The following is a 12,283-nucleotide window of genomic DNA, read 5'->3' on the forward strand; positions in this document are numbered from 1 at the left end:
TACGTTTTGCAGTAAGGACCAGGACCAAAATTGGCTCATAATAGAAACAAATGCACAAGGAACATTTTATATCTATGATTTTCAACTTGCTTGTTTTGGAGAGTATGTGCACATGAAGAGTTCCTTGAAATATCTCTATTTCTAGCTGTGTCATCTGGAGGCCTCCATAGGAAAAGCAACCACATTACATCAAGTAGAGAGCTATTTTTATATTTAATATAGGGAACACAGTAGGCAAGTTGAAAATTGGCCTTTTAATGTTTTTAATTCCTCTATACAGCTCAGTAGCTTGTCCTTAAGTAGTGATTTCCTCCTGTGGATAAGGAGTCTTATTATTTACTAATAATAATCTGAATGTGAAAAGTATAGGGGCCCTAATTAAAGCCTTCAAATAAATTAAGGCTCCAATATTTTCATTCAAAATGAAGTGGAATGTATTTACATTTTGTGCTACTTAATATTTATATGTAGTGGGCAGCTGCAGTTACTTAGGATTTTACACCAGTGCTTTGTTATAGATTAAAACACCCAACAGATGAAACCAGATCCCCACCACGTCTGTGACCCCTTCAAATGTCTGGGTTACCAGCACTTTGAACATACAGTGTTTAGCCATCAACATTGATCACAGTTTCTTTTAAACGGCTGTGAATAAGGTACAAGTATTACAGAATTAAGTTCAATACTCGAGTAAATCTATTTATTCCCTTCCACCACTGGGTTTCATGTAATGCCCGCCCTACACCTACATCATCCTGCCCTCCTGTGGTTGGTTTGATGAACTGTTTTAATTCACAAAGTATTACAATTTATTTCCTTTTATGTTGATTCAAATTAGTTGTTGTCTTATACTAATTGTAAGATAAATAGCTGCTTCTTACATTTAAAAAAACAAATACTACAACAACAACCATTCTGATCCACCGTGTTTCCGGACACCACGCCCACGGATGAATTCAAATCTGGCGCCCATCACCCCTCCGCTCCTTCCGGCTTCACGGCTCCGCCACGCCCCTTTCCTCCACTGGGTGCTGTGTTTGCGCAGCCGCCGTGACACTCGCGGGCCGCCATTTTGTGTTAGGCCCACTCTTCTAAAGCGGGAGAAAATTATTAGCCTGGTGCACAGCACGTAAGGCGGCCATCGCGGGATTGAAGAGCCCGATCGCCGAGCCGAGCTTCCAAGTGAATATAACCGGGGAAAGGAGTAGCCGGGGGTAAGTTAAGCCGCTGTTTTGCCCCTAAATACGGAAACGTTTTTGTAGGAGCCGTCGTCCGCCTCTAGGTGTCACGGTAGGGCTTACCGGCCAGGCGGCTGGCGGGGGGTGTTTGTCTCCCTCTATCGTTATCCAAAATGCACTAAATCCGTCTATAAACCGTAACTCCGTGTCTCAGTTGAGCGTTTTGGTGCTTTTCGGCAGATATTTAGTGGTATCTGCTCAGGGATGGCTGTATTTATCAGTATTTCTGTTTTAACTTAGTTCAGGCCTGACGTCCATCTTATCGTGCCCTTTGTTTCCTGTTTTCAGACGTACGTTACTCGCGCCTCTGGAGTTAACAACTAATACCAGTTCTTGTTTAAGTAGTTTTTATTTTGTCCTTTTAACTGTATAACAGGTTTAAAGTAATTTACCGTCAAGCGATAACGACATGCTGTAGAGTAAACGTTTTAAAATAACTGAACAGAGTCTGGGGCATTGACTGATTGATCGACTGATTGTGATTTCTAATATTTGTTAAAATGTGAACCCATGTGTTTGTAGTAAAACGTAAACTCCTACTTTTATTAAGTTTACCTCGCACAGGCAATATTACAGACCTAACATGCATAATAACACGGATGTAAAGTAACTAAGTACATTTACTCAAGTACTGTGACGTTACTTAGCTACAGTTTTGAGGTGTTGTACTTTACGTAAGTAATTAAAGTACCCGTGTGTAATGAAACGAGATACTCGTTCTAGTATTTAGTAGATACTACTTTACTACATCTCAGATGGATATATTTGAAGTTTAACTGAACTTACGCTACAGGACAGCTTCAGTTACTAGTTACTTTTCAAATACTAAAGAAAAGGCTGCAATAGTTACATGTAGCAGTAGTACACAAACAATACTGAAGTAAAAGTGCCTAAAGTACTACACTACAAGTATATATCTGATATATCTGAAATTCAGATCAAAAGTCTATTGTGAACTAATTTCATCTTTATAAAGGATGTAAATGTGGTAAAGAAACCTTATGTAATCCCATGTGATTAATCTATAATGTATAAACATTTATTTGTTTATTTATATTTTGTAGTAAGATAATACATGTAATAATTATATGATATTTAATTGCTGTTCTACAAAATATAAGTCATACAAAATGTGGATTAGTAATTACATATTAAGCTTGCAATGTAAACAAATTAAATCTTTTCGAGGGATAGACACATGGATTGCTATATTTTAACCAGATTAAAGTCAACTTCTAATATACATGCTGTTTTGTAGTTTTAATACGTGATTTCTAATTTAAATTAAATCAGACACAGTTGGTTATGTTGTGTATTTAAAATCTTTATGTGTATGGTAACTAGCTCTGAGATAAGAGTAGTGCATGAAAAAGTACAATATCCCACTCTAAGTATAGTGAATAAATGTTAAACTAATCAGTCAAACTCTACTGATCTATTCACTGACCTGTCATGGTTACTTAAGTTAATCCACTCATTACTGCCACAGTATACATTGTTTGTAGAGGACATAGTTCCCAGTAAAATTACAAACAAAACTGTGATTTCACACAACTAACATTATTTGTCTCTCTAAACACAGATTGGTAGATTGGTAATGTTTCTGTAAGCTCTTTGTTTGTTCCATTAAGAGACAAGATGTTTCCTGCATCTTGTTTGGCTGTGCCTCAGTTTATTTATACACTACTTGAAACCTTATAGCGGAATAAAGCCATGAGGCAAGACTTTTTTTTTTAATCTAAGCTGGAGAATTATAAACATTGCTTTTTTTCAGCTTGAGTGAAAAGCACCCTCTCATATTATGGATGATATTTTAACATACCAGGATTTAATATAATTTAATTTCTTCTATGTTAAAGGTGTTGGCCTGTTGCCATGGAGGGTGAGGTCGTTTCCATGGATACCAGTCAGGCGGCTGCCCTGGGTCCTGAAGGAAAGGGCCTGCCAGTGGGTGGAGAGGCCTTGATACAGGAGACAGCCATAGCTTCACAGGGGGAGGTGGCTGGTAACATGGAGATGATGGTGATGGATGCTCTTGATCCGACTCTGCTACAAATGAAGACGGAGGTGTTGGAGGGAGGGAGCACGATGACTGTTACTGGTGGGGACGAGGGTCAGATCATCACACTCCAGGTCAGCACAGTACACACTTTAAAATATTGTTGGATTATTTGTAACTGTAGCTGCTATGATCATGTTAAAAATACTGTTTTATACAGGTGGTGAATATGGAAGAGCAGGCAGGTGCTGCGTTAGGCCTCGGCCAGCTACAACTGGTGCAGGTACCAGTGTCAACAGCAACTGTAGAGGGACTCCAGGCCACCTATGTTGATGGATCAACAGCTAACAAGGATGCAGAGCCAGTTATCTGTCACACTCTTCCCCTGCCTGAGGGCTTCCAGGTGAGGAATAACTCTAATCTGCTGTGTAACAAAATTACTACGTTGTCAAAAATCATTTAATCACAATAAGAACAATGTGATGATTTCTTAAAGGTAGTAAAAGTGGGTGCCAATGGGGAAGTGGAGACTGTGGAGCAAGAGGAGCTCCAGGCTGCCCATGAGGAGCTTCAAGGGACGAGAGCAGAGGTGGATGAGGAGGAAGAAGAGCCAGCAGAAGTAGAACCTGCTGATTCTCAGCAAGAAGACCCAGACTGGTCCAAGGATCCAGACTACCAGCCCATCACCACTGTCCGTAAAGGAAAGAAAGGAAAAAAGAGCCGCCTGCGTTATGCAGAGGGCGATCGTGATATGGATGTTTCTGTATACGACTTCGAAGAAGAACAGCAGGAGGGGTTGCTCTCAGAGGTGAACGCTGAAAAAGTTGTGGGAAACATGAAGCCACCAAAGCCCACCAAGATCAAGAAAAAAGGTTAGACATCAACTCATGTCCGTATGCAGTGTATGGTTACATACATGAAAAAGTAAAAGGTTATAGCACTTCAAATAAGCCAGTTATGTCCCCTTTTGTGTCCAGGTGTAAAGAAGACCTTCCAGTGTGAGCTGTGTAGCTACACCTGCCCAAGGCGCTCCAACCTGGACCGACACATGAAGAGCCACACAGATGAGAGGCCACATAAATGTCACTTGTGTGGAAGGGCCTTCAGGACAGTCACACTGCTGAGAAACCACCTGAATACACATACAGGTAATTGAGAAGCTACCGTTTGGACTTCATTGTTCTGGTAATGAAATCATTTTTGGCACAATGTGCATGATTTGATGATAAAGCACCATCATAATATATAGTACATGACAAAAAGTGTGCTTTTTTTTAACAGACTTGCTTTTTATTCCTTTCAAAAATTCAAATTGTTATTTTATGTATTCCTTTTCTCTTTTTTCCCCCCTCCCCATTTTTAGGCACTCGACCACACAAATGTACAGACTGTGACATGGCATTTGTGACCAGTGGTGAGTTGGTGCGTCATCGTCGCTACAAACACACACACGAGAAGCCCTTCAAGTGTTCCATGTGTGACTATTCCAGTGTGGAGGCAAGTATTTTCTGAAGTCCCCATCTAATTATTCCTCCTGTTTCATGTAATATGTTCTTATTTAAATGTTTCTGACTGTCTCGTCACAGGTCAGCAAATTGAAAAGGCACATTCGCTCACATACAGGGGAGCGGCCCTTCCAGTGCAGCCTGTGCAGCTATGCCAGCAGAGACACTTACAAGCTGAAGAGACACATGAGGACACATTCAGGTAAGACACTCGAAACACACTGGAAAGCTTATCTCTAGTTTGGAAATTGTACTCCATTCATTATATTCTCACTTCCCTTGTGCAGGTGAGAAGCCATATGAGTGCTACATCTGCCATGCTCGTTTCACACAGAGCGGCACAATGAAGATGCACATTCTGCAGAAACACACAGAGAACGTGGCCAAGTTCCACTGCCCACACTGTGATACTGTCATTGCGCGCAAGAGTGACCTTGGTAAGTTACATATCGCAATTTGTATTTGAAACAAAGTAGAGGAGGTACTCTGTTAGAGTACTGGTATGTCCAGTGCAATGATTGTTTAAGTGATAAATCTCAAATCTGTATGCACTGGAGTTGATGGTTAAAAATTTGACTGACTATGTCTTGTCTTTTCTGTCCCAGGCGTTCACTTGCGCAAGCAGCACTCGTTTATTGAGACGGGAAAGAAGTGTCGTTACTGTGATGCTGTGTTTCATGAGCGCTATGCTCTCATCCAGCACCAGAAAACTCACAAGAATGAGAAACGTTTCAAGTGTGACCAGTGTGACTACTGCTGCAGACAGGTTTGTGTTCATGTAGTATATGTAACACATTCTGTATCAGTTGCTTCATTCTGCCACTAAACAACTGTTTCTTTGATTTTTGACTCTGCAGGAACGCCACATGATAATGCACAAGCGTACCCACACAGGCGAGAAGCCATTTGCCTGCAGCCAGTGTGAAAAAACCTTCCGGCAGAAGCAGCTTCTGGACATGCACTTCAAGCGCTATCATGATCCCAACTTCATCCCCACAGCCTTTGTCTGCAGCAAGTGTAGCAAGACGTTCACCCGCAGGGTACGATTTGCTTAGAGATTTTATCACACATTTTTGTGTTGTTTGTTTATATATTCTTCATAGTCATTCTCTGAGTTGTGAAAACTGTTTGTCTGGTCCACAGAACACCATGCTGCGTCATGCTGAGAACTGCACAGGTGATGTGACCGGAGATGAAAACGGAACTCCCACACCCAAAAAGGGCCGTCGTGGCAGGAAGAGGAAGATGCAAACTAGGAGGGACGATGATGATGACGATGATGAGGATGACACAGGTATTGTATACATTAAAAAATAAATAAAAATCTTTTTTTGCAAAGCTTGTATATTTTGCTCAGGAACTCAGTTTTAGTCATAGAACACAATATGAAACTTGTTCAATAAACTACTTAAAATTTAGTTTTAGTTTGTGTGTATTAAAAATGCTGTTATATGTTTATCTCATATTGTCCTTCCTCTTTCATATGTAGAAGAAGACCTGGATGAAATAGAAGAGGAAGAGGAGTTGTTGACTGAGATTGAGGTGGAACAGGCTCCACCTGTCGTTCCTATCCCAGCCCCAGTGGAGCCACCAGTCAAGAGGAAACGTGGACGACCTCCAAAGAACAAACCCAACAGTAAGTGTCAAATGTGACATGATTTTTATTTAACTTGATAATGGTCGATAGAATCTGACCTGAAGCTCTCTCCACAGCGGCTGCTATCATCCGTGTGGAGGACGAAGCCACTGGAGAGGTGGATGACATCATTGTGAAGAAGGAAGTTGGAGCTGAACAGGATGACCAGGATGACGACCACGATGAGGTGGTGGTCGGTGCAGGGAAGACAACCATTCAGATGGAGGAGTTGTCCCAGGAGGAGGGGGCAGCACAGGAAGTGCAGCTGTCCGGTGCTCCGCCAAATGGAGACCTGACCCCTGAGATGATCCTTAGCATGATGGACCGGTGATAGACGTGAGGGTCAAACCTGGCAACACACACAGACCCTTGATCGCATCTTCTTTTTAATTCTTGGCAGATATGATTACAAACACTTTTGCGCATACAGAAACAAAAATCACTGTAATTTAATATTTGATTTTTAATCATGTCATAAAGACTTGGATGAGTGAGAAAGATTTTTTAATGGGGATTTACCTACCAAAAAGACATTTAAGTACATTTAAGTTTGAGGTGGCTGCAATTTATTTACAGTTGTTGTTTTTTTTCCCCCTCTTTTGGTGTTTAGTAACTGTGTGACTTTTATCAAAATCCTCCAAAAATAATTTCTGCAGTCCTAAATTCTGGACTGTGTGTAATTTGTTTTTCCCCCTAGGATGTGTATTTTAATTAGTTGTAGACATGTTACTACACCTTGGTGACCCCTTGTGGGTTAAAGTTGTAAGTAGATAGTGTTTTTTTGTTTGTTTGTTTTTTTGCCCTGCATAATTTCCTTTAATGTTCAATATCTATCTTAACTGAAGAGCTCCATGTACCTCTCAGTTTGGATAGAATAACAAAAAGATTTGGCAAAATTTAATCCCAATTTAATTCACTCACTCACCATGAAAAGTGTTGTTGACATTAATCACAGCCACTTCAAAAGAAGAATGACAAAAAAATTTATTTTTCTGTGGTCAGTAAACCCCTTTCTAAGCCTACTCTAGTTTTTAAAAGCTTAATAGATTGCTTATCTTATGCTCCTTTCTTGCTACTGTAACATCCCTAGATGATGTGCATGTACCTAACATTGTCACTGATGTGTGCAAGGCAAGGCCGCTGTTTTTGTTTTTGTCCCTTGTGTAGCCATTCCACTTTGGGTTAATGTTTTCCTTTTGTACCATTGGCAGTGCAATGCTACGTAGCAGCTTGAATGACATTTTATTAACTGTGTGGCAGACAAAAACAGATGTATGACTGTACAACCAATAAAAAAGGAAACATTGAGGCTTGTGTTGTAGGTTTTTGCGACTGTTTTGCTTATGGGTATACAAAACAGTCTGGTTTGGCTGAGCAGCTAACACACATTAGTGGTTTTGGGGAAAAAAAATGTTGGCTTAAGTCGGTTTATCAGAATTAACTAAGAAACTACAGAGTGATAACAAATGTCAGTGTATTTTGCCTGCAAATATTTTTTATTAAATGGAAGAGTTATTAACATCTTCATGTGTCTAAAGAATTTAATCCATTAATGCTGTATCAAGACTTGATACTGAATTCACACTGATATGTCTTAACCACAAATATATTTGAATCGGCTTCAACTGGACTTGAAGAAAATCCAAAACTAAACATTTTATTTCACAAGAATAAATCACATTGCAGATCACTATGTATCTCCTCTGCATGGTTATGGACTGACCATTTTAAAATCTTAATACTATTTTTGTACAGACTCACTCCACATTTTCCATCTATATTTGGGTTTTATATTTGCAAAAAGGGCTGCTGCCTAATTTGGATTTTAAAAATGTTGCACAACAAATATAATGGGGTCATCAGTCAGTCTAAGCTTCTACATAGAGGAGCTCTAATGCTGATGCATATGATATTCATGCCTAATGCAATTTTGTCTAATTGAGTGATACAAATGGCATGATAGAAAAATACTAATTCAATTATTTCTATGTGATGTTCAACGTGAGTTAGTATCATGTGAGAAGAGCACGTTGGGACTAATTAAAAATGCAGCACACTCTTAACATTATCATAGGGTTTCTGTTCTCTCCAGTACTGATATTTTTATCAGCACAGAAGTATACAGCCTCATTGTCCTTCAGCAGTGATATGAGAGAAGATGGGTCATCTGCCTCAAATCCCACTGGAAATAAAGAAATAGTTACTTCAACAAGTTGCTTGTTGTCTTCAGGATCCCAATTCCCACGGCGTTGACTGTCAGGCAGCAGACACAGGCAGCTTCACTCTTTGATTCAGACCCGGTTCCTGGTTTCAGGTGATACTGTACACATGGTGCTGAAACAGGATTAGAGGACCACTATTGTGAGATCACACTTGTCTGTTATCCACAGTTTCTACAACATGTAGCCAAAGGTGGAGGAAGTATTCAGTTATTTCTTTAGGTAAAAGTACTTACAACTACATTGTTAAAATACTCCTTTATAAAAAAATATGTGTACAGAAAATAGAAGTATGTAATTAAAATCAGAAAAATATACTTGAAGTATTAAAAGCTAATACAAACAAATACAACTGAAAATCAAGTCAGGTTTTATGCAAAACTGTTCGGCATTTTAATCTACAACAATGCATCAATATAAAATGTTAATTTGTAAGGTAAATGCAGCTGTATATATGATAAATGTAGTGGATTCAAAAGTACAGTATTACAGTATATAGAGTAATGGGGTACACTCTATTACATAGAAACATAAAGTAGCACAAATGGAAGTACTCAAGTACAAGTACCTCAGATTTGTACTTTAGTGCAGTACCTAATTTCTACCACTGTGTAGCTGAATTTAACGCAAACATAAGAGGACAGTAACTTATTTCAAGTTAATAATTTGTCAGCTCTGACATAATATGTTCCTCATCAGGCGTTAGTCATCTAATGTGTAATCTAAGTGTTTTTTGTTTATCCTAACTACACAGAAATCTCCAGTGTTAGTGGTTTCTGAGGTTTGGGAACCTCTTAGTCATACAAGTTGGTATATAACTAAATACATCTACTCAATTACTACACTTAATGACATTTTTGAGGCACTTTACTTGACTATTTGCATTTCTTTATTTTTACATTTAGTCCACTGCTATTTAGGGATATACCATAACGTTGACCCCACTACATTAATTTGACAGTATTAGTTACTGCAGATGCATATTCTTGCAAAATATAATTATTAAATAAACATGTCTTGTTATGACATAAATACCTGAAAACACATACAATCTGAAATCCAGTATATGCCTTTATTTTGTATTAAATCCTAGGAAATGTTAAATTTTGAAAGCTTGCAGTTTAACTACAACACAAGTGTTAAATCAACATAATAAGACATTAAACATGTTTTACTTTTAGTGTTTGTTTTCAACGTTTAGTCTTACTGTGTTTGATCCCCCAAACACTGGCTGTGCAGTACTTTTCTTTTACTTGAGTACTGGGTAACGTTACTCCTGCTACTTACTACTCCTGGACACCTGCAGAAGATAATGCTACTTTTTATAGCAGCTAGTTTTTATAGCAGCTAGTTTTTATAGCAGCTACTTTTTATAGCAGCTAGCTTAAACACTAACTAAATTAGCAACGGTACCGAAACGTTGTCGGTTATTAAAAAGGGACTGTAGCATTGTAAAGTTACATAAAGTGAAAGAGAGGCAGCGTTTAAGACGTTTACTGTCAACAAACTGCTGTTGGTGGTTGGTATTTAACGATACGTTGTCTTTTCAGCTAATGTTAGATCCTACTCCTATTTCACTATAAGGCACCGTTAGAAACGTTAAATACTGACAAACAGCTACCGAAGCTAGCAAAGTTTAGCACTGTTGATTTAGTCACTGTAACGTCCCCGTTTAGTAGGATATCTCGTGTTTCGTAGGATATCTCGTGTTTCGTAGGATATCTCATGTTTAGTAGGATATCTCGTGTTTAGTAGGATTTCTCCTTGTTTTCGTAGGATAATCTCGGTTGTTTAGTAGGATATCTCGTGTTTTCGTAGGATATATCGTTGTTTTCGTAGGATATCTCTTGTTTCGTAGGATATCTCGTGTTTCGTAGGATATCTCGTGTTTCGTAGGATATCTCTTGTTTCGTAGGATATCTCGTGTTTCGTAGGATATCTCGTGTTAGTAGGATATCTCGTGTTTAGTAGGATATCTCGTGTTTCGTAGGATATCTCGTGTTTCGTAGGATATCTCGTGTTTCGTAGGATATCTCGTGTTTCGTAGGATTTCTCGTGTTTCGTAGGATATCTCGTGTTTCGTAGGATATCTCGTGTTTCGTAGGATATCTCGTGTTTCGTAGGATTTCTCGTGTTTTGTAGGATATCTCGTGTTTCGTAGGATATCTCGTGTTTCGTAGGATATCTCGTGTTTCGTAGGATATCTCGTGTTTCGTAGGATTTCTCGTGTTTCGTAGGATATCTCGTGTTTCGTAGGATATCTCGTGTTTCGTAGGATATCTCGTGTTTCGTAGGATATCTCGTGTTTTGTAGGATATCTCGTGTTTCGTAGGATATCTCGTGTTTAGTAGGATTTCTCGTGTTTTGTAGGATATCTCGTGTTTCGTAGGATATCTCGTGTTTTGTAGGATATCTCATGTTTTGTAGGATATCTTGGGGAACAGCGCCACATGCTTCATCGCTGCCCCCTCCTCGAGTTGGTGGAGCTGGTCAAACGACCGTCGGTGCAGCGGCTCCTATAAGATTCAACCGCTAAAACACGTTTCACTGGGCCACCCTCCGGTGACAGCAGCGGTTCTGGGAGATGCCGGTACTTTTCTCCTCTGGAAACACCATGTTCATCACGTTTTCCGCTGGATTGATTCATCGCGGCTTCGCCAACGAAGCAACTGCTGCAACGGAGAAAACTGCGACGGACCGAGGCACATCCCTGTTGCCACAGCAACTAACCGATACACGACATCCGGTTAGCAGAGCAGCATTTCAAAATAAAAGTAGAGTTGTTTACACTTCAATCAATCGCGTAATTTTTAAGAACTATAGATACAAGGTGATTTTTTGTTTGCTGCACAAATTCCTCATTAAATATTAAAATAATAATAATAAAAAAATGCAAATTAAGAAAAAAGAAAATGATGACAAAAAAAATCTACAATCTATTTACATTGACAACATGATGCTGGGAGAGGTTCCTTATATGTGGTTTAAAAAAGATGCCGTGCTTATATGTTTGTATTTTGGACCTTTTCTTTTCGTTTTTGCTTGCATTTTAGATTTGTTCCGGTTGCTATATATCCTATATTGCAAGTAAAGATACCATTACAAGTCAAATACACTGGTGTACACCTTTATACACTATAATTGAGATTTCTCTGAATGTAAATGTAAAATGTTACTATCACAGATTGGCAATAGTGTATCCAAATACAGGCTAGCTAGATACAAACTTTATTTCATCAAGTTAAATACAATACAATTAATGAGCTGATAACAGCCAAGCAGTAAAAAAGTAATAGGTTCCCACATCTGGATTGCCCAAATCTTCCTTCCTGGTTTTGTTTGTATATTCTTAATACAAAATGTAATGAACTAATAAATAATAAAGCATTATTACGAATTAAATCAGTCAATCAATGAATTAATCAATCTTGACTGATGAATGAAATTTTTTTTAAACTAATAACCATCTTTCAGTGCAGCGCTTGAAATCAGCTCAACATGTAGGAGCTGTATTATTTTTGTCTAATAATCGCTATTGTGATGAGTTCTATTATAACAGATTTGCTATTTTTAACTACTTAAATTAAATTTAATACTATTTAAAATATAGTAGTTTTTTAGTGGAGTGTGTAGTTTTGTACTTCAATGACATTTTGAAAAATGCACTTAGGACTTGTGTAAACTGT

General features: G+C 38.6%; 1 protein-coding gene across 2 annotated transcripts; it reads left to right on the plus strand.

The window, feature by feature from the left end:
- The first annotated feature begins 1,056 nt into the window (after positions 1 to 1,056).
- Positions 1,057 to 7,686, plus strand: LOC113174553 (transcriptional repressor CTCF). 2 transcript variants are annotated; one of them, XM_026378615.1, is made up of 13 exons: positions 1,057 to 1,214; positions 3,098 to 3,371; positions 3,458 to 3,640; positions 3,734 to 4,109; positions 4,215 to 4,385; positions 4,601 to 4,734; positions 4,824 to 4,944; positions 5,030 to 5,179; positions 5,348 to 5,508; positions 5,600 to 5,782; positions 5,886 to 6,036; positions 6,232 to 6,378; positions 6,456 to 7,686. In XM_026378615.1, the coding sequence occupies exons 2-13, from the start codon at positions 3,114 to 3,116 to the stop codon at positions 6,707 to 6,709; spliced, it is 2,289 nt and encodes a 762-aa protein (XP_026234400.1). In that variant the 5' UTR covers positions 1,057 to 1,214; positions 3,098 to 3,113; the 3' UTR covers positions 6,710 to 7,686. The 2 variants fall into 2 exon arrangements, with proteins under 2 accessions (XP_026234400.1, XP_026234401.1); XM_026378616.1 differs by lacking the exon at positions 1,057 to 1,214 and adding an exon at positions 1,343 to 1,528.
- The last annotated feature ends 4,597 nt before the right edge of the window (positions 7,687 to 12,283 follow it).

Source organism: Anabas testudineus, chromosome 3 (assembly GCF_900324465.2).
Source record: "Anabas testudineus chromosome 3, fAnaTes1.2, whole genome shotgun sequence".
Taxonomy (NCBI): Eukaryota; Metazoa; Chordata; class Actinopteri; order Anabantiformes; family Anabantidae; genus Anabas; species Anabas testudineus.